This window comes from Protomyctophum bolini, assembly GCF_963924005.1.
Source record: "Protomyctophum bolini genome assembly, chromosome: 5".
Lineage (NCBI taxonomy): Eukaryota > Metazoa > Chordata > Actinopteri > Myctophiformes > Myctophidae > Protomyctophum > Protomyctophum bolini.
Genome location: NC_137866.1, coordinates 5,898,621 through 5,921,245, shown reverse-complemented (window position 1 = coordinate 5,921,245; position 22,625 = coordinate 5,898,621). Strand labels below are relative to the sequence as shown.

The 22,625-nt window shown below is 43.3% G+C and overlaps 3 protein-coding genes across 7 annotated transcripts in view; 1 reads left to right on the top strand and 2 right to left on the bottom strand.

Moving 5' to 3' along the window:
- Positions 1–1,619, bottom strand: part of LOC308314904 (ankyrin repeat and SAM domain-containing protein 1A) — a gene marked incomplete at its 3' end in the record, with an annotated part of 126,906 nt that extends 125,287 nt beyond the window's left edge. For 2 of the 5 annotated variants that reach the window (XM_080762688.1, XM_080762691.1), the window contains exon 1: positions 994–1,619. In XM_080762688.1, coding sequence (XP_080618814.1) covers positions 994–1,187 — 194 coding nt within the window. In that variant the 5' untranslated portion in view covers positions 1,188–1,619. The remainder of the gene's footprint in view (positions 1–993) is intronic. The other 3 variants (XM_080762689.1, XM_080762690.1, XM_080762692.1) reach the window with 3 other exon arrangements.
- A 549-nt stretch (positions 1,620–2,168) lies between these two features.
- Positions 2,169–7,509, top strand: taf11 (TAF11 RNA polymerase II, TATA box binding protein (TBP)-associated factor). Its single transcript, XM_080763370.1, has 6 exons — positions 2,169–2,333; positions 3,275–3,482; positions 4,475–4,611; positions 5,014–5,101; positions 5,547–5,643; positions 5,748–7,509. Exons 2-6 carry the CDS (start codon positions 3,315–3,317, stop codon positions 5,876–5,878), a joined length of 621 nt encoding a protein of 206 aa, XP_080619496.1. The 5' UTR covers positions 2,169–2,333; positions 3,275–3,314; the 3' UTR covers positions 5,879–7,509.
- Positions 7,510–14,357: 6,848 nt separating this feature from the next.
- Positions 14,358–22,625, bottom strand: part of bltp3a (bridge-like lipid transfer protein family member 3A) — a 76,969-nt gene continuing 68,701 nt past the window's right edge. Inside the window, exons 21-24 of the mRNA XM_080762687.1 lie at positions 21,699–21,952; positions 20,300–20,408; positions 19,255–19,346; positions 14,358–16,372 (exon numbers count right to left, since the gene is read on the bottom strand). Coding sequence (XP_080618813.1) covers positions 16,271–16,372; positions 19,255–19,346; positions 20,300–20,408; positions 21,699–21,952 — 557 coding nt within the window. The 3' untranslated portion in view covers positions 14,358–16,270. The remainder of the gene's footprint in view (positions 16,373–19,254; positions 19,347–20,299; positions 20,409–21,698; positions 21,953–22,625) is intronic.

Genomic DNA, 22,625 nt, shown 5'->3' with positions numbered 1-22,625 from the left:
GGACCACAACAAGTCCCACCCAGGACTTTTTTGTGTTATTCTTTTAGCCATATAATGTTCTGACTGTACCACGTGCTGTTTACATTTCGGACTAATAAAGTATTCAATCAATCAATTGTGATTAGCAGGTATAGCCTGTACGCCAGTGGTTCTCAACATTGGGTCGGGGGACCACCCAGCGGTCCAAGATGGAACCCTACAGACAGGGTGTGTAACTCTGAAGACTGAGAGTGTACAAATGGAACCAAAATGGACATTTGTACACTTCACTCTCAGAGTCACATTAGCATTCGAGGATTTCACAGTGTAAGTTGGGTCACATGGGGTCTGTCTGTGGCCTGCTGGTGTATATCAAAACTGGGGGGATCCACTGCCCTAGTACAGCCCAGCTGTATGGGACAGACTGCTACTAGAGGGGGTAGTCAAGTGTTTATCTCAGCTAGTATATATACACCTCTATGGTATAGCTTTATATGTTATTGTTCTGAACATAACAGAGAGGCAACACGTTCTCTTTTTACGTTCTTAACACAGCTTGAAGAGCAGGTCTTCTCACCAAGCCAAGCCACAAGGTGAAGGTCCTGCTACTACGCAGTAAAGGCAACCATAACAAAGAAAGCTTCTCCCAGTAGTGTGGCTGCTGGCTGGCTGCTACTGGTTAGACTGGTTATTGTTTGTTTGCTACTAGAGTAGCTGGAGAAAGAACGTGTTTACTCAGTGGCACCACTATAAACACACAACATAATATCAACAACGTCACCCTATCTGGCCGTAACTCGCTCCACCGATTATAGAGATATGGGGTTGTTGGCCGGGACCGGTGAGCCCGTGGGTCTTGGGTTCGATCCCGGTTCGGGGGCGCTGCATACTGTTCGGTCGCTACACCACAATGGTGTCAGAATTAATAGTGGTATGAATTAATTAATGACTAGGTCAGTGTGGGTGCAGCAGTCAGCGGTTCCCATTCATCCCAGACCCGGCAGTGTGGTTTACCTGAGCAGGCTGGACAGAGCGTGAGAAGCGGGGGCTCCGTGGCCGCTGTGGGTGTTCGCTCCCCCGCCGGCTCCTCCGGAGCTCCCGCCGCTGCCGCCGGAGCCCGTCGACTGTCGCTTCCCGGACAAGAGCTTCTCCACGGCGGCCAGGTTCCCCGTGCGCGCCGCCTCCAGGAGCTCCTGCTCCTTCCCCATCACGGAATGGGATCCAGAGAAGGGGAGGAAGAGGGGGAGAGGGGTAGGGGTTTGAAGCGTACGGTGGTGGAGGAGGCGGTGAAAGATTCCTTTACGATCCCGTGTTGGAGGCGGAGGAAGGTGGGGAAGCAAAACAAAAGATCCTCCCGGTCCTCCTCCCCGAGTCCCCCGGTCCTACTTGGGGTTTGGACCCCGGCTCGCCAGATGCGTTGTGCGGCAGGATTCCGCTGTCTTGCTCTGGATGGATTGATGGATCGGATGGTGGTGGACGGCGGCGCTCCGCTCCGGGGAAAAGTTTGGCTTCTGTCCGCCAAGCAAGTAACTTCCTCTGGGGCTGGACGCTGGAGCCTCCCGTACCGTCCGTCACTTCCTTCAACAACCCCCCCTGCTCGAAAAGAGCAGATCTACAAGCTCACACCGCGTCGCGTTTCGGGCGAGGGGAGGCCTCTATGGGCTCCTGTCCTATCCAAAGCCCCAGTCAGCCCAGTGGTGGAGCTCCACCGACCAACCAGCACACACTGGCTGATCTACAAGCAGTGTGGATGGGCATAATATGAAGCAACATCGCGGCGGAGCCCACTGGAAAAGTGGAAATTTTGTCTTTATGAACAATTAATTTATATAGTTACCACTAGTTCTAGTGGTATGAGAAACATATACTGTATAAAATAAAAATTTATGTACATTTCCTTCTTTTTTACATCTACATTAGCTTCTAGAATGAAGAAATGTGTAAACACTAAACAGAGCTTTGTATTACAAGCAAATTGCCTATTTAATATTAATTATTTAGTTAAAATATGTAGACATATATATATATATACATTGTGTTTCTTGTTTGTAGTGCTAACATGCTGTTAATTATGTAGTAGTTGGATAATACTGAATGATAATATAAACATTGTTGCTGTTGTCTCTCCGGTGTTAGAAATAAAGTTTTATTTTTTCCAAAACCGGAAATATGTTTAGGCACACAGGAAGTTCCCTTCCTTCGCAGTGAATGAAGCTAAGCTTGGCTGCCAACGGTTGCTCCTTTTTAACTTTATGTTAAGTTAAGTAGCATCAACGTTTAAAGTTAGTTCAAAAATAAATATCTTTAAAATTAAATGACTGCCTGACAACTGAAGCGGACCCAAGACATTACTGGTATTTACACTGTAAACTCATAATATTTTATGAAGTCCTCTGGGGTTGTGTGTGGCTAGCTGTTAGCTTGTTGATTGTTTTGTTTACATTCGTGTTTGTTTATATCCTCTTTAATGCCATAATAAAGTCAACGAAAAACATTTGCTAAAAATGCTGCAACTCCACATTACTCTGTACACACCCGTATTTGTTCTGCTGCTAAAATGACGTTATATTATATATAACGTCACTTTAGCAGCAGAACACATGCATATTATGCACTGCAGGTTGGTTTTCACACACCAGTTAGTTACTCATGAATTTAATTAACTGAGCAGCAGCCTAAATAAATGTGTGTGTGAAGGAGTGTCTGGGGTACATTTGGCTTCCAAATGGGTGTAGAATATTATGTGTTCGGTGTTAAAACACTTCATGTCACTTCACTGCAAATACTTGCAGCACAGTGGACAGAAGACTGTCTCACACATATTTTTCTGCTCATGTGAATATGTGACATGTGACATGTGACCGTCTATCAATGTTTAATCATGAATAAACTCCTAAAACATGTTTAAACTTATGTTGAATATTTCTCCCCTTCAATAATACTAATTTCTATTGTGTTTGATATTGTGGGAAATCCCCCTATCACCCCATCACACAAAGCCCAAATCCTCTGCAACATTCTTCTGTTGGTATTTCATTCCTGTGTTGAGTTGCTTGGTGGATTGTATTTCATGCACTCTCCCACAGTAATTGTGTTACCTGTGTTGCTCATTCCACAAATGCACGATCCTTACAAGTTGTACCTCTTTGTAAAGGTCACTAGACTTCCAACGATATTATTCCCCTTCAAAGTATTATTGAAGGGGAGAAATAATGGACCGAAATAACGTTTCCAAACTTTTTTTTGAGGACTTGTATTTGCGCTGAACAAACACTATGACATCTCTGCGTTGCAGGAGGCAGGGGGAGCCAGAGGGCTGTGGTGATTGATTGATAATGGCAGACCCCGCACGCATCAAACCGGACAACTCGGCATCGGAGACATCAGAGGACGCGGTCAAAAAGGAGGCTGCTGAAGACGCACAGGAAGGGGCAGCAAGCGCCACCGACGATGCCAAAGATTCTTCTTGTACTTCAACTCCTCCCAAACAGGATGATAAAAATGTGAGTTAAAAAGGGCGGTACACACTGCAATATTTTAAGCCCGATTTTAGCCCGATTTGTGACCCCCAACAAAATTCCTGTGTCGGTTGCGATTGTGAACGTGCGTCTTGTAGTGTGACAGATCAAAAAGACAAATATTCGGCCGCGATTTCTACAATGTTGTCCCTGTGCCAGAAATGGCAGATATTCAAGCTCACAAGGAACAAATTTCTTGTGAGTAGAGATTTGATGTAGAAAAAAAGCAGTACAGTTGTGACTCAAGTCGAAGGTTTTAAGTGGTTAACATATTGTCAGCCGAAATGCACATGCATGATGATTAACAGAATCGCTAGGTCTTACTAATAATATTACTAATTAAAGTTGTGTTCCATTCATGCTCTCGGAGTTATGGGGGTTCTTGAGTTTGAGAACCACTGTGCTACACTAACTAAATGGATCAGAGCCTTCATTAGTATCATTGGTAAGACCTGTAAAGGAAGAGGCTCCTACAGCCTATTGACTAAAATGGTGCTGCCTTCATGTGAGCGTCTCTGTGCTTGGTTAACCCTTCATGTGAGTGTCAGTGCTTGTCGTGGTTGGTTAACCCTTCATGTGAGTGTCAGTGCTTGTCGTGGTTGGTTAACCCTTCATGTGAGTGTCAGTGCTTGTCGTGCTTGGTTAACCCTTCATGTGAGTGTCAGTGCTTGTCGTGCTTGGTTAACCCTTCATGTGAGTGTCAGTGCTTGTCGTGGTTGGTTAACCCTTCATGTGAGCGTCTCTGTGCTTGGTTAACCCTTCATGTGAGTGTCAGTGCTTGTCGTGGTTGGTTAACCCTTCATGTGAGCGTCTCTGTGCTTGGTTAACCCTTCATGTGAGTGTCAGTGCTTGTCGTGGTTGGTTAACCCTTCATGTGAGCGTCTCTGTGCTTGGTTAACCCTTCATGTGAGTGTCAGTGCTTGTCGTGGTTGGTTAACCCTTCATGTGAGCGTCTCGGTGCCTGTCGTGGTTTGCAGGCGTCCCAGACTGGAGAGGACGACGAGGAGGGATCGTCTTCAGGCCCCAACTCCGCCAAGAAACTCAAAGTAGGGGAACCAGAGAAGAAGAAGGAGAAACGCAACAAGGTCGACGAGGATGAAATCCAGAGGATGCAGTGAGTCTGACATCAGATATATAATCACTGTTGGGTGGAAACCTTGTATGTCAAACTGTTACAATTTAGTTATTATTCACTCACAAGATCTTAATACTTTTCCTTGGTTCAATATTGTTTAAACCTGCACAGTGCACACACAACATCCTGACATCCCTATGTTGGTCATGTTATTATAGGAAGACATTTTAAAAACCCTAACCACCTACCTAACTGGTTCTCAAACTGGGTATTGGGATTTGGCTCTAGACTCTTGAGCTGGGAGTGACCCCGGCCCACACACACACACCTGCTGTGCATCTATATGCACATAGGATAAATGAGCCTCCCCACACCCCATAAGACCCACAACGACTGAACTGTTCCCTATTAAACACCATCATGTGTTCTGTTCTCATCTAGAGTTCTGGTGTCGTCCTTCTCTGAAGAGCAACTCAATCGCTATGAGATGTACAGACGTTCTGCGTTCCCCAAGGCAGCTATTAAGAGGGTAAGACTGTTGACCTGTTATCAAAAGATTATTGATTTAAACTCATCGCTATAGTGTGTTTGTTCAGTAACAGGAGTCTCAATGTCTATCCAGCTCTTTATCAAACAGAAAATGCATTTCCAGGTCAAGATACCAATTATATTAAATCAGGATTGAGAATTTACAGATTAAAGGAGGATTAGTACACACACAAATAAATGGTACTCACTCCTTTATTGATAGTATCAAGTGAAGAATGAAGATAGACAGGAAAGAGGGAGATAGACATGCAGCAAAGGTCATCATGAACGGGACGCGACACGCTGTCAGGCCAAAGCCTATATGTAGCATGATGTGCCTGGACCACTTGGCCAGCGGGTGCTCCAGTACCGTACATTATTTTAATGGGGTATTTTACAATTGCTATCACATGATGCATAAAAAAAAATACCTTTTTGTTTTCTAGCTGATCCAGTCCATAACGGGATCATCAGTGTCCCAGAACGTGGTGATCGCCATGTCGGGTATTTCCAAAGTCTTTGCCGGGGAAATCGTGGAGGAAGGTGAGCGCTGTAACAAACAGTTCTTAGTACAAAAGTAGTGTCTGTTAGATTTAAGTACTGACAAAGTTCCTTTCTCTCTCTCTCTCTCTCTCTCTCCTCTGCAGCGCTGGATGTGTGTGAGAAGTGGGGAGAGACCCCTCCTCTTCAGCCCAAACACATGAGAGAGGCGGTGAGGAGACTAAAGAGCCGGGAACAGATCCCCAACACCAAGTTCAAGAACATTATCTTCCACTGAGAAGAACTCCCAGGGGTTTGGATCCTAACACCTGATTTATCCTAGGTTGGCTTGCTGTGCCACGCACCCAAAATGACCAATTAATAAGCTGCTTGGTTAATTGGCCATTTCTGGTGCACGTGCAACTATGCATAAATCACACTTGAATTGTTGGAACAGTTGGTGCCAGTGACACACGATGTGGACAACCTCCGGAGACCGTCAGAAACACAGCTCACATGAACAGCTCATAACAAACATTATTTATGTACAATTGAGACCTTTTGTAAAGTAATCACTTCTGGAAAATAACAGAAGACATATCACAGGTTGTTCTAATCATTTACCTTTCCATGTGCACAGGTATTGTTTCTGGCTCCGAAGTATCGCGATATTTGGCTGACAAACAAGTCTCGCGATACTTGGTACATTCAGAAAGGTACTTTGTTCTCTTTAGATACCATACCTCTATAATAGATACCATATCTCTATAAAAAATTACAGTGTACACATCGAAAAGCAACACAGCAGACAATAATGTGTTACATGTCTTCTGTTCTTTTCCAGAAGTGATTACTTTACAAAAGGTCTCCGTCATTCATAAATAATGTTTGTTCATGAGCTGGTCACTGAGCTCTCATTGACTCCAGTGCATTCTGCCAAACTTCCCGGTGGCTCCCATGAAAGTGTCATGGCGCAGCCCAGTCACGTGACCACTTCTCTTCCTTTCTCAGAGCTTCCTTGGGCACTGCATGGGATCATTCCCAGGACTTCTGTGGTCACATATTGTGTTAAAAAGGCCTGATTTCTCTGTGCTAAAAAAGGACACCAACCTCTCCTATACTTTGTCACAGTGAGCAAGTTCAACCTCTTCTACACAGAAGAGAAGGAGGAACAGTGGCCGGAGCCAAGAAGGTCCATGGTCACGTACTGTGCCCGCTAGGACAAGGCCATCGAAAAGCTTAATGTGGTTCAACTTCTACACTGGTCACAGCAGTAATTAAAGCTTCTCCATCGAAAAGCATAATGTGGTTCAACTTCTACACTGGTCACAGCAGTAATTAAAGCTTCTCCATCGAACAGCTTAATGTGGTTCAACTTCTACACTGGTCACAGCAGTAATTAAAGCTTCTCCATCGAAAAGCATAATGTGGTTCAACTTCTACACTGGTCACAGCAGTAATTAAAGCTTCTCCATCGAACAGCTTAATGTGGTTCAACTTCTACACTGGTCACAGCAGTAATTAAAGCTTCTCTCAAAAAGCTTAATGTGGTTCAACTTCTACACTGGTCACAGCAGTAATTAAAGCTTCTCCATCGAAAAGCTTAATGTGGTTCAACTTCTACACTGGTCACAGCAGTAATTAAAGCTTCTCTCAAGTAAATTCTGTTTCTCTGCTGTCTGTGTGAATTCTCTGATCGTCTCTCCTGTGTGAATTCCCCACCTAGAGTTCAGACGTTAAGGTGAAGCTTTTTTTTCTCAACTCCTTAACGGCAGTAAAGCCCCGTTCATACTGTGGCACACGAGAGCATAAATTAGACTATTATTAAGCGTCTGTTCTGTGCGATTCCTCTGTATTTTGAGATGAGACCATGTAGCTACTAGTGCAGCTAGTGCACTGGTCACAGACACAGCTAGTACACTGGTCACAGACACAGCTAGTACACTGGTCACAGACACAGCTAGTACACTGGTCACAGACACAGCTAGTGCACTGGTCACAGACACAGCTAGTACACTGGTCACAGACACAGCTAGTACACTGGTCACAGACACAGCTAGTACACTGGTCACAGACACAGCTAGTACACTGGTCACAGACACAGCTAGTACACTGGTCACAGACACAGCTAGTACACTGGTCACAGACACAGCTAGTACACTGGTCACAGACACAGCTAGTACACTGGTCACAGACACAGCTAGTACACTGGTCACAGACACAGCTAGTACACTGGTCACAGACACAGCTAGTACACTGGTCACAGACACAGCTAGTACACTGGTCACAGACACAGCTAGTACACTGGTCACAGACACAGCTAGTACACTGGTCACAGACACAGCTAGTACACTGGTCACAGACACAGCTAGTACACTGGTCACAGACACAGCTAGTACACTGGTCACAGACACAGCTAGTACACTGGTCACAGACACAGCTAGTACACTGGTCACAGACACAGCTAGTACACTGGTCACAGACACAGCTAGTACACTGGTCACAGACACAGCTAGTACACTGGTCACAGACACAGCTAGTACACTGGTCACAGACACAGCTAGTACACTGGTCACAGACACAGCTAGTACACTGGTCACAGACACAGCTAGTACACTGGTCACAGACACAGCTAGTACACTGGTCACAGACACAGCTAGTACACTGGTCACAGACACAGCTAGTACACTGGTCACAGACACAGCTAGTACACTGGTCACAGACACAGCTAGTACACTGGTCACAGACACAGCTAGTACACTGGTCACAGACACAGCTAGTACACTGGTCACAGACACAGCTAGTACACTGGTCACAGACACAGCTAGTACACTGGTCACAGACACAGCTAGTACACTGGTCACAGACACAGCTAGTACACTGGTCACAGACACAGCTAGTACACTGGTCACAGACACAGCTAGTACACTGGTCACAGACACAGCTAGTACACTGGTCACAGACACAGCTAGTACACTGGTCACAGACACAGCTAGTACACTGGTCACAGACACAGCTAGTACACTGGTCACAGACACAGCTAGTTCACTGGTCACAGACACAGCTAGTACACTGGTCACAGACACAGCTAGTACACTGGTCACAGACACAGCTAGTACACTGGTCACAGACACAGCTAGTACACTGGTCACAGACACAGCTAGTACACTGGTCACAGACACAGCTAGTACACTGGTCACAGACACAGCTAGTACACTGGTCACAGACACAGCTAGTACACTGGTCACAGACACAGCTAGTACACTGGTCACAGACACAGCTAGTACACTGGTCACAGACACAGCTAGTACACTGGTCACAGACACAGCTAGTACACTGGTCACAGACACAGCTAGTACACTGGTCACAGACACAGCTAGTACACTGGTCACAGACACAGCTAGTACACTGGTCACAGACACAGCTAGTACACTGGTCACAGACACAATGTCTGGGTTCGTTTTAAAAATGCAGTGTCTCTCTGCTCCACCTTGGGATCGTGTTCTCTCATGTCTGTAAATATAGAGGTTTTGTCAAAATAGAAATTGTACGTTTTAAGGTCACTTGTTTAATAGCAGATTACAATCTGATTAAAGCAAGAGATTGGTGTATCTTTATGTCAGAACATGCTTGGATTTTGTTATGCTGTTATTGTGCCTAAACTTTAAAGTCTTGATTTGTGTTTTGAATTAAATGTTTTTTGTACGTTTGTGTGCTGTATCCTAAAGTGCATACTGCTTGAATTGGAACTAAACTATTATAAATTAATGTAGACTTCTCACAACATGCAGGTTGTGCTTCGTCATATTTCTAGCCTCCTGTCTTATTCTTTATTAAAAGTCACCATGTCTGTCAATTCACGTTTACACTATTAACCGAAAGAATATACATAGGTTTAGGTTTATACAAATTGAACGGTCAAGTACCATGAATGAATTATTTGAATCTTTTACTTGTTCAGTTGTGTGCAGAATGTTTTAGTTCTCATGACTATCAGTGGCATCCAAACAATGAAAAATAAAGTATAGAAAAGTGGTGTTTGTAGATCTATTTTTTGAAAAGCCAACATGACGACCTGGACAGAAACTGACTGTATAGGCCGGGCTACATTGGATAATGCATGTTTTGTAATCAATCTACAAAGTAATTAAATAAGTGGAGCGAAAGTATAAAATCTGCCTCTGACGTGTGGTGGCGCAGAAGTAAAGTACTGAAAGTTGGAAATACTCCAGTAAAGTAAAGATCTCATTGTACTGTAAATTAAAGCAAAAACTGCCCAAAACAATCATTCCTACCAGATAAAGCAAATGTCTTTTATAAACTGAAATACATACAGTATATATATATATATATATACACAGTAAAACCACAGCAATTTTCAGCAACTTTTAAGTTTATTTCTTTCACCATTTAAAATACTAGTACCATGGTTCACGGAACCCATTTAATATTAATTAGATTGAATGACGTGATGGCAAAAAAAAAAATACAAAACGCAAAAAGTAATTCTAAAGAAAGAAACAGTGTTATGCGTTTGCATCATCGAGGAGGAAGATCTCGGAATAAAAAGGACAAAGGATTAAAAAAAAAAGAAAATCCTTTGAAGTGATTCACATTATGTCACGCCAAGTGCAAAAAAACAAAACTCACGAGACATACAGCACAAAAAAAACAATCATTTCAATACATGCATCCACTCAATCAGAAGGATTCTGCAATGTCATTCACATGAATAGTGAGAACAAGACACCCCCACCCTAGACCATTCTGACCCGAGATCAGATTCTAAAAATGTCTCCTACATCCTGACAGTTTTCTGAAAAAGCTATATGTTTCTGCGTCAGTCGTTCTTCGATTTTTCAAAAAGAGCAGACCTACAAGCTCGTAGCGCGCCACTATGAGCTTGTAGATCTGCTATTTTTTAAATAGCTAAAGCATAACATAGTGCCAAAAGGGGTTCCCGCCCAGAATGGGCTAGACATGAGTACCCTACTACCCCCCCCCCCCCCCCCTTTCCCCTACATTTACATGGCACCCTGGGTAATGGTTGTCATAGCAACCATGGCCTGCTCTTTGAGTGCCAAGGAACTGTACAAGCCTCAGTACGGTATGACTGTGTTGTGGAAGGAACTGTACAAGCCTCAGTACGGTATGACTGTGTTGTGCGCTGCAAACCTTTTGCATCTCTTGTTTTTGGGGGGCAAGTCATTATTACTAGGCAAATTTCTGAAATACAACAGTGAACACAGCAGATCTACAAGCTAGTAGATTGAGGCTGTATGACAAGAGTATACAGTGCTTAAATGTTTGGTTTTTCTTTTTGCTAAACACGACAGAGATGTGTACATTGAGCTTATTTTTATCAGAGCACTAATTTGTCGCTGCAGATCATGATGTCCGACTATGGATGGAGCTTGAGAAGGGTGAAGCCGGATTTACTATAGTAATGCAGACCAAGAATAGCCGATCTATAAGCTCACAAGAACGTCGTAAGCTTATAGGTCGGATATTATTGTCCTATGATAATGAAGCTTACTGTAATTACTAATTAGGCAATATATGGCCATTGATGATCTTACCTCCCTATCCACACCAAGAAGCACGAACAACAAATATAATCCATTTTGAATAGATGTTTGTTACAGTTACTGTCACCTTGACTGACTGTTACAGTTACTGTCACCTTGACTGACTGACTGTTACAGTTACTGTCACCTTGACTGACTGACTGTGAACTTTTAAGTACATACGGTATGCAGAGACAAGCAGACAACAGTAAAAAAGCTGATGTTTGGTAGAGCATTTTCCTTTTCATTCACGCTGGATTAATTCATTCCATCATAAAAAAGCCTATTACAAATGCTCTGTCTGGGGATTTGGGTGAAAATAAAAGAGAAGAAATTAATGATATTGCTTTGATATAGAATCAGAATGCAAAGGTCGCATTTGTTTCTCGCAAGGCGACACAAGTAAAACATTATATTTGAGGTGATGAGACACAGTGACACATAACAACCACCAGAGGGCTCCCATGTACACAGATAAATGGAACACTGCCGTTTCCTAGGTACAAAGCATAGTACATTTCTATAGTAATATTTGGCACCCAATTAGAATGCCTCTCAGACAATCAGAATGTGAGGTACTGTGAACTAACCGTGAAATAATTAGTTTTAAAGACATCTCTCATATAAACTCTTATGTTAATGTTAATGGTCTTATTTTTTAATGATAATATTATTATTATTATTATTACTACTAATACATCCGTTATTGTCTCCGTTCATTCATATGGAATTTGGAGTTTGACCGATGAGTTTCACGAATGTATAAAAAGAAAAGAAAAAAAAATATGACAAGGCAAAAAAAAGTGGTTTTGTAAATACAGTAACTCAAGAACACAAATAATGTACCTCTTCATGGAATTAGCTGGATAAATGTGCTCTATACAATAATAATTGTATAGAGCACTAATACACTAATTTCCTGTACCACAGATATACATTTATATTTTTTTTATCTAAGTTCTAAGTTTGTTTGATATGACTTTAATACACTTCCTGGTAATTTTGATGATATGATGTAACAGAAAAGTATTGACAAATACAAAATAACCTGCAAACAAGCTTATACATCCAAAATGAACTACCATAGATGTACGCAGTGTTTTTCAACCTCCCAACAGCCGACGATACAGTAAATATGAGACAGAAATGAGAACATTTAACCACTTGAACGCTATATCCTTGGTTGACCGGGGTCCCCCAGGGGGCTATTCCTGGCCCCCTCCTTTTCACCGTTCTCTACGCAAAATCCCATCGCCGGAAAGAAAAAAACGATCTACAAGCTCATATCACAACCCGTCATGTTGTGACACATATAGGGTTCAAGTGTTTAAAGGGGTAACAGGAAGAGTGCAGGGCTCCTTCTCCTTTTTGATCTACAATTGCTACAAAACCTGTATATCCAGTCATTTTGGGTATGAACAAGACGTTGAATGATGCATTCAGGTCTGATAATGATGTACAGTACTGTGCATGTTCAAATGTTTTTACATTTTGAACAAAATGGATCATTTTACTCGTCCTTAATGCTCACTCTTCGTTAAAAATACCAAGTAATAACACAGACAGCTGGAATACCTCTTTAAAGCGTCTGTGTGTCCACCATGGAATTAGTTTTCTCCAGAGCACAGCGTCACATTGTTTTTTTAAATAGTTTTCAATGGGAGTGCCGCGTGTTCAGAGCTATGCTCGAGCAGGACTTAAATGAGCAGGATGTTAATTCACTTCTGGGATTTGGATCGGCCACTGTTGAAATATGTTGAAGCTATATTTAAAAATAGTTTCAACTCTGGGCATTCTGGAAGTGTTTTAGAGCAATGGTTCTCAAACATTTTAACTTCAAAGGGCTCTCCTCAACTGTGGCAGTATATACAGTAGATTGAACAACGAACCCAGAGGGCGGGCACGCACGCACGCACGCACGCACGCACGCACGCACGCACACACACACACACACACACACACACACACACACACACACACACACACACACACACACACACACACACACACACACACACACACACACACACACACACACACACACACACACACACACACACACACACACACACACACACACACACACACACACACACACACACACACACACACACACACACACACACACACACACACACACACACACACACACACACACACACACACACACACACACACACACACACACACACACACACACAGCCTTTCATCATCATCGGCATCACAGTCTCGGAAGACCATAGATACCTCAAAATACTGTAACTATTGTGTAACCCCTTCTCCATAAACTAGAGATGAAAAGCACATCATCTCCTGTGCATATATTCATGTCATTGTCCTCTACCTAAGTAGAGAGTACCGTAAGTCCTCCAAGGAAGAAATGTCTTGTCCTCTAAGAAAGACATGTCTTGTCCTCTAAGAAAGAAATGTCTTGTCCTCTAAGAAAGACATGTCTTGTCCTCTAAGAAAGACATGTCTTGTCCTCTAAGAAAGACATGTCTTGTCCTCTAAGAAAGACATGTCTTGTCCTCTAAGAAAGACATGTCTTGTCCTCTAAGAAAGACATGTCTTGTCCTCTAAGAAAGACATGTCTTGTCCTCTAAGAAAGAAATGTCTTGTCCTCTAAGAAAGACATGTCTTGTCCTCTAAGAAAGACATGTCTTGTCCTCTAAGAAAGACATGTCTTGTCCTCTACAGAAGACATGCTGAATACACGTCCTCCACACACATACAGTAAGGTGATGATATAGTGAAAACAGCAGCTCATAATTCTAACGTACCTTTTTGAAAAGTACCTTGTTCAGACTAAAAGGAATAATACTGTACATATTATTTCACACCTATGTAACATCACTCTACGGTACATAATATCCAAGTATCTAAGCTTCACTGTTGTCTTTGTAAACTCAAAGGCTAAAGGGGTCCATGGTCTGTATAGAGAGGCCTTTTGAGCTGGCAGTGTCAGAGTTACAGTGTGGTAAAGAGCTGTTGCTGCATCCTCTTCCCACCACCAGAGCATCGCTTTTCAGTGCCCCGACGCCCGGCGTAGTCAGTGCCCGGTCAGTGCCCCCCGACAACTGACGCCCGGTCAGTGCCCCCGACAACTGACGCCCGGTCAGTGCCCCCGACAACTGACGCCCGGTCAGTGCCCCCGACAACTGACGCCCGGTCAGTGCCCCCGACAACTGACGCCCAGTCAGTGCCCCCGACGCTCGGTCAGTGCCTACGACGTCCGGCGATTTTTTGGTGCAGTCAGTGCCCTTGGACGCTTCAAGCTGTCATGTGTCATCCTCGTGATTGTATTTGACAACCTGGTCAATTACAACCTGGCGTTTGAATCGTTACTACAACCATGAGAAGAGAAGTTCATGTTTACGTCGTTTCAATTAAGCGGTTTGTGCTAAGTATAATAACGCAGGTGACAGGACGTTTGAGCAATGAGCACCACAATGTTGTTTTTAGATTTTTGGCATGGTGTTAGGGATGGGCATAAGATTTAAAAAAAAACATCGCAAACGAGTTGGGGCTTCACCCCCTAGTGGTCTGTTTGGAATGAATCAATTGAAATCCCAAATAATTGATAGAAGATATTTTTCAATGGATACTGTTACTATTGGGTGTGCAAAATAACATACTAAAATGTTTGGAAAATGTAATCATTTTCAACATGGCATCCACAGTGGCTATAAACTGGGAGCCATCTTGAAAATGATGCCTTTCCAGAAGTTAGATATTGGTCAAAGGTCAAGACCCAAAATAAGTATGGACTAGTTTGGGTCTCCCCGGGGGCCCAACTAGTGACCATGGCACCATCTTTCACCGGCAAATATTTGAAAAATGTAAAAAAGAAAATGCATACTATCATCAGAATATCGACATTGAGGTATTTGGTCAAATATTTCGTGATCACCCAGCCCTATAACATTTATACTTCATCCCCCAACCTTCTCGTTCAACAAAACATGGAAGAGAAGTATCAATGCAAGTCGAAAGTGTTTTGTGAGGAAGTACAAATGAGCCTTTTAGTTCACGTTTTGACATGGTGTTTCTAATCTACACAGCTGGAGGAAATAAGGCTCAATAATACCATGTAACCATCATGGAATAACCCAAAAGATCACCCAAATAATTATATATGAACTGGGGATAGCAGATCTACAATGTCACAACGCCTCGTGTTGCGAAGCGTTGTAAGCTTGTAGATCGGGTTACAGGCTTTAGTTTAGACATAGTTTTGGTCCGACTGTCATTAGACCGACAACCTACCGCTCAAACCCTAACCTGACCCTAACCGCAAGCACGGGAGCAGCGCATGTTCCACCGCATGTTCGTTGGTGTGTTAAATCTGCGTGTGCATCCCTGTAGATTGGCACAAAGTGTGCCTCTGTCGTATATTATTTGACAATTTGGTTGCGAACCACTGGCTTACATGAGAATTCACTCACAACTCTATTACATACAGTATAGTAAGGATGATTGGACAGCAGTGTGTACTCCTGTATCTATGAATTAGTTAGTTATTGTAAGTCCACTTTTATAACGTTAAAGGGGATTCCTAGTTGACGTCAAGACACTTGAAACAACATTACAAAAATAAATTAAAACGGTGCGATTCAACATACATACAGATATACATACAGTAGCCTGGAATCCAGACTGTTTGGCTCTGCTTCTCAATCCGTCCTCCCTTTTAGCCTGGTTTCCCAAAGTCATTCGGTTCCGGCCCCGCCCACAGACGAATCAGAATCCTCGATGTCTCAAGAGTAAAAATAAATAAATAAAAAAAGTCTGTATTCCAGGCTACCAAAACACGAGCTGTGTTCGTGGTCTTTTCAAACCAGGCCGCGGTCCCACGGTCCAGACGGACAGAGGGACACGGGACATGTCCAGACGTGTGCTCCTCCCACGGTCCAGAAGGACAGAGGGACACAGGACATGTCCAGACGTGTGCTCCTCCCACGGTCCAGAAGGACAGAGGGACACGGGACATGTCCAGACTAGAGGTCTGCTCCTCCTCCGCCCCGCCATGTCCTGTCCTCTCAGGCACCCGGGACGGACGGACGGAAGCACAGCGGGGAAACAGGAGACATGTTAACGTTCAAAGACAAAAAACAAGCGCACCCTCAGAGAATGAACGTGGGGTCATACTTCCTGACCTCCTGGAGGAGGCGCTCTCTGTCGCCCAGGGCCTGGGAAAGAGCGGTCTGGACTTCACACAGCTGGACCTGGAACCAGACAGACGACCCGCCGGGTTAGTTTAGTATCAAAGGATAAAATGCAGTTTTAGAACGTTATTTAGACCACTGGTTCCCAAACACTGGGCCGCGGACACAATTGTATATTTCCTACATTTTGTTTTCTAATTATTAGTATTTCAAAACACTTTTGAAACAGTTTTCACAGTTTTTCATTCATTTCGCGTTGTGAGCTTGTAGATCTGCTATTTACACTCGTTTGGGGTCCCAGGCAAATGTCTAATTTATCTTTTGGGTCTCGAGCTAAGAAGTTTAGGGACCACTGATTTAGACAGATGATACTGTACGTTCATTTGTTTACATGGCATCCTATAGTTTCAATGTACAGATTCATATTCTTTATAGTAAATTACTTTTTAGACTGATGAACTGATGTTCATGTTTACCTCGCTCTTTGTGACAGCAGCTACCTGTTCCGAAATTAATCCAATCCAACGTATCAATAACGTTCCTTATTGATAAGACGCCATCACACTCTGGTTGACCCCGCCCTCCTCTGGTCACAGACGCGCCAGTGAAGGTGGAGAATAAAAACATCTAGATGTGCTGAGGTGACCACCTCCTTTTTTAACATGTGTAGCTGCCTTAAATCTAAAATAATATATCTAGATTAACTCTGGATAAAGACCGTCTGCTAAATGCCTAAATTGTAAATTGCATATTCAAATGAATCATGTGATTCCACAATAAAGTCGATTCTGATTCACATTTATACATGGTCACGCGTGTAGCACAGCTCTAAAAGCTTGTAGATCGACAATGTTCTGTGCGCAGCAACGTATACGGTATCTGGTCCTTAATCAAAACCCAAGACGGTGCTTAGCTTTAGGTAAACGGTGTGTGTGGAGATCAGATTGTTATCCGGGTGTAATTACAATCCTGGACAGAACACCTGGACACTCGGGTTCATGTCTGGATTACAAGCCAACAACGCACACAGACGGGATGTGTGGTAATTAATACATCTGTCTCTGAAACAACACAGTCACACTACAGATACAAACACACAGTCTAGCATGCAGTGGAGAAAAGTAACTAGGTGCACATTTACTCAAGTACTGTATCACTGACACAGAGGATGTGCTTATAAATTATTATGTTGTACACACAGACGCTACAGGTGTCACGTTTTACCTGGTATCCTGGTTACTTTGTAGAACATAATTGTTTTGTTGTTGCTCTCATGTTTAATTCATTGTTTTGGTTGCTCTCATTTACCCCGTGGTTTGTAGACTAGGGTTCATGTCTCTGTCCTTTTGTGACGCTGTAGTATGATCAAGAAATAAACTAAGTAGCGCAACTCCGTGTGGGCGTCCTTGGAGGGGGGGGGGGGGGGGGGGTCCGCGAAACTTTCAGGCCCATAGGAACGCGCCCAGGGTGCCGGCCCGGTTCCGGCGAGCCGCCCGGCGTCCGAAACGTATGAGAAATGACAGAGTTACCGTGGGGGGTCCCCTCTACAGTACTGTACTGTACTGTCTGTTACTGTAGGCTACTGTACTGTCACACCCCAAATCATCATATATACAGTTAATGTGTGTGTGTGTGTGTGTGTTAGGCTGCGCAACAGTGACACTTGGTTGTGAAAACGCTATTTCCGTGCTTGGACAGACCCAGCCAGCCAGCCACAGACACACAATGCTCCTTAATGAAGTGGTTGCACCACTTTGAAATAGAATATGGAGGTAAGAGGTTTCAGAATATTGAACCAATGAAAAGTATTAAAAAGCGCTTGTGACAAAACCTCTTAACTCCAGAGGGGGGGGGGGGGGGGGGTTATCAAAAGCCCCCCTTACCCCACAGCAAACCCAACCCTGATTCATATCATCTACTTCAATGTTGCCGTTTGTAACCGTTACTGTTCACTGCAAGGCACCAACCTGGCAACCACACAAGACTAATTCCTTTAATCGATGTGCAACACACACATATCTGGCAATAACAGTAGTTGAATTGCTCAGCTTCAGCGGGTTTAAAAATGTCGTTAAAGCCTATAACTAATGACCGTAGCTTCCTTACCATGCTTTTTAATTAGCCAATGGCCATAGCGTCCGTCCATACCATGCTTATAATAGCTTGTCTGGATGTAGCACTTTAGCTACGCTAACCCACAGCGGATCTCACGGCTGTGTAAGCAACAGCCTCACACACACATACCTCTTTTAACTGTGGCCCTGAGCCTGAAGACAATGTTCTGACTCACCTCTTCAGACTCCACCTCAGACGCCGTCTTATGCAAAGGTTCAAATGTCATTCAGAATGGCATAGTTATTTAAACAGATGCCAGCAGGTTCATTTGTTGACCTGGCATTCTAGAGTTTCTATGGTCTCAATGTAGAGATTAGTTTAGATTATTATAATGTTTATAGACATGTTCTTGGTTTATACCCATGATCCTATAGATCACTGAGGCACTGCACTGTCTCTATGCATTTGATGTGTGTGTTTACCTTGCTTAACCCATTTTGGGCGAGAACCCCTTTTGTTGTTTTAAACATTATGTTATAATTTAGCTATTAAAAAATAGCAGATCTACAAGGTCATAGCGCGCCACCGAGTGGCGCGCTACGAGCTTGTAGGTCTGCTATTTTTGAAAAATCTTAAAAATGTGCCGCAAATCTTTGAATATATATTCTTTCAAAGTGAATGTTTTTAACTCAGGTCTAAATGGGTTAAGAGCGTCTGCTAAATGTCTACATTGTAAATTGTAATTGTGAGCTTGTCACGAGGTCAACATAGGGCTGTCACACTTATTAGATAATCGCCTGATAACCATTATTTATGACAAGGAATGGTCAGAGTAGATCTATGACCTCATTGCATGCACACGCAGTGTGTCTGTTAGCTCCTCCCACCTGGTCCTGTTGAAGAGGATCATCAGAGGAAGTGGTTGGATGGTGAAGGCAGCCTGAGACCCCCTGGACCGCTGCTGACATGTTAGGGACCCCTAACACACACACACACACACACACACACACACACACACACACACACACACACACACACACACACACACACACACACACACACACACACACACAGTAAATATCTTAGATTTTTGTCTGTCCTCGACATGTCTCTTCGGTTTGTTCTGTCCTTCACTCCCTTCTTTTCTTTTGTCTTTCCCAAAAAACTAAACTAAACATGGAGCTTTGCACAAACACACAAATATCACCCAGTTATTGTTCACAACTATACAACTGTAAACGATAACTTTGATTCTGGTGGACATGATGTGGGGAATGGACAGATCATATATTCCACTTGTATTCAGAATGACTGCTCATTCCGTATAGAAATGCTCACGTCGTAAACGCCTCAATTCCAATAGAATATTCCATTCCGGCCTGACCCTCCGGCGTTTGGAGAGGTGGTACTGTTTATGCCGTTTGAAACAGGATATATTTACCATATAACCCATTCTGGGACGGGAATCCCTTTTGGTGTTTTAACTAAGCGTTATGTTATACTTTAGCTATTGATAAATAGCAGATCTACAAGCTCGTAGCGTGCCACCGAGTGGCGCGCTACGAGCTTGTAGGTCTGCTATTTTTTGAAAAATCATAAAAATGCGGCACAAATCTTTGAATATATATTCTTTCAGAAGACTTTTTTTTAATTTCGACGTCAGGTCTAAATGGGATAAACACTTTATTGCAAACCCTCCTTGAGAGTTTGGAATACATGCATTATTTTACACATGTTTGCCCTTAGTATTAGTAGCATTCTGAATGAATGCTTTGGTCATGTAAACTAACGAGGAATATTTTATTCAGTTTCCGTGTACTGTAAACACTGTGTGAATTTATGTTCGGAATTAATGCATTCTGAATGGATAAATAAATATCGTTCAGTTAAACGGCAGGTGTTATACGGCAGTACCAGATTGTGCGTTTTCACCTTTGACCCTGAGGATGCCGTCATCTCCTCGCTCCAGGACCACCTGGTCTAGGACGAACGTAGAGGGGACGGGCTGGGGGGCCGTGGGGTACGTCCTGGGACCGTCGTCCTATCAAACAAGGACAATCCCATGATTGTTTAACCACTTTCAATCTGGCCTCCCTATTTTGGGCATGTCATAATAGGCGAAAAGTTAAATAAGGAGTTTAAGTACAGCAAAATAAACGTACAGCAAAATATAGTAACGTTTGTGAATAGCCAATATGTAGTAGCACAATGGACGTGCAGTTTAATCATTCATTCTATAAATTGCAGCTCAAACCGAAACTTTTTTCTTTGTATATTTAAGTTATTTTGTATGTCTGCTCTGTGCATTCTTTGTTTACACAGCCTAAAAGCAAACCTTTTATTTAATTGTATTTTGTTGTCTCCTCCAGGCTGGACAACTGTAACACACTTCTCATCATCGGGATCCCTAGCAAGAGCCTTCAAAAGCCTTGGACATCTCCTCCCCGACGGAATAGAGTGTGTGCACATCACACCACGCCCCCTCATCTACTGTAGACTGAGTGGCGAAACATTGAGCAGCATAGAGCGTCAGAGTTCGGACGTGCTCGTTGGAAATCACTCAACAGTCCTGAGTTCGTCTACATTTCACATAATTGCAGGAGGCAGCAGGACCGAGTGCTTCCAAACTCTTAGAAAAAATTATCTCCTGCACAGAATTTCTTGACAGAAAGTAGCTCATAACATGGATTAATTTGGCGCTGCACTGCGGCGACATGGACTAGGCTACGCTTATGCGGGCCCTTTGTCTAAGACACATTTCTTCCTTCGGGAGACTAATAAAGTATACAATACAATACAATACAATGCCCTCCCTGACCACCCGAGAGCTCCACAGTCCTTTGATGTTTTTAAGAGGACTAAAGAGTTTCCTTTTTAACAAAGCGTTCGCTCGGCTAAAGGGTTTCACCTCCTAGTTCTCACGCCTGCATGTTTATAATACTTTTTCTCTCCTTAGACCTTGTAATATTTGTTGCATATATTTTCACCGTGTATTCCTGCAACACTTTGTGATTCGTTTTAAATGTAAACTGTATTATTATTACTATGTTCCTGCGTTCAATGCCAAAAACACAATTGTGTGTGTGTGTGTGTGTGTGTGTGTGTGTGTGTGTGTGTGTGTGTGTGCGTCAGAGACGCTGCTGAGTGACACTCTTGTTGTATCATGATTCCAAACATGTGTCATAGGCTTGTGATTGTAACATAACTGCACCCATAATGTTTGTGTCCTTGTATGCATTTTCCTTTTAAAGTGTGGACCAAATAAAATAAAGTGTGTGCGACAATAAATCGTCAGGTAAAGCGTCATGACGGTGACAACCCCTGGCTATACCTTCATGGTGACGGTGATGTTTCTGAGGTGGACCTTCATGGGTGGACCCTCCTCTGCGCTCAGCTCGTCCTCCAGGAAAGGCCCCAGGCTGTTGACGGTGGAGCCCAGCAGGTCCAGCCGGCAGCCCTGCACCGCCACCTCCATGAAGCCCTGGAGGGTGGTGGAGGGGCCCATCTCTGTGCGCATGCAGACCACCGGGGGACCCCCCCTGACGGGGCCGTGGCCCTCAGGAGACTGAGCCGCTGCGACTGGGACTGGGACACGGAAGGAGAGAGAGAGACGTCCATGTCAGTGATTCTCTACCTTTGTCGTTTCAAGGACCCTCAGTTTGACATGCATTATGCCACGGATCCCTCTTTTATCTCTGGGACCCTATCTTTGTTAAATCCTCAAAAGTGAATTTGAACACAGAGGGCTGTATTTTGCGTGTCTTAAGTACCAGGTCTTATTCCCTAACTTGAGTAAACTAAAGACCTGGAGGCGTGATCAATGCCATTTGGCTATTCTGAGTGGCCAAAGAGCATTGATCACGCCTCCAGGTCTTTAGTTTACTCAAGTTAGGGAATAAGACCTGGTACAGTGTACAAATGGAAGCAGATGGACCCAGTCCATTTGGTTCCATTTGTACACTCTCAAAGTTACGGACCCATAAGGATCTGTCTGGTTCAATTTGTACACTAGGATCCTAATACTCATAATAGTAGATGAAGAATTACTAAAGATGGAGCAACTGTATGGTATATTTATCACCTATATAGATGTATAGACCAGCTGAAAAACCATGTCTTTAAGACAATACAACTCCACTGTGAATATAGAGAATACCATGTCTTTAAATATTAGGTAATAAAAGGTTTGATATTGTCTCCGTCGGGTGGAAACTGTTACTTTAAAAATAACAGATCGACAAGCACAAAACACGGCGTG

Bases quoted from the DNA above. Each gene is read 5' to 3' on its own strand.
- taf11 (XM_080763370.1), top strand. From the start codon at position 3,315: ATGGCAGACCCCGCACGCATCAAACCGGACAACTCGGCATCGGAGACA. The intron at 3,483-4,474 runs GTGAGTTAAAAA...CGTGGTTTGCAG, and splicing joins CCAAACAGGATGATAAAAAT to GCGTCCCAGACTGGAGAGGA. The intron at 5,102-5,546 runs GTAAGACTGTTG...TTTGTTTTCTAG, and splicing joins CCAAGGCAGCTATTAAGAGG to CTGATCCAGTCCATAACGGG.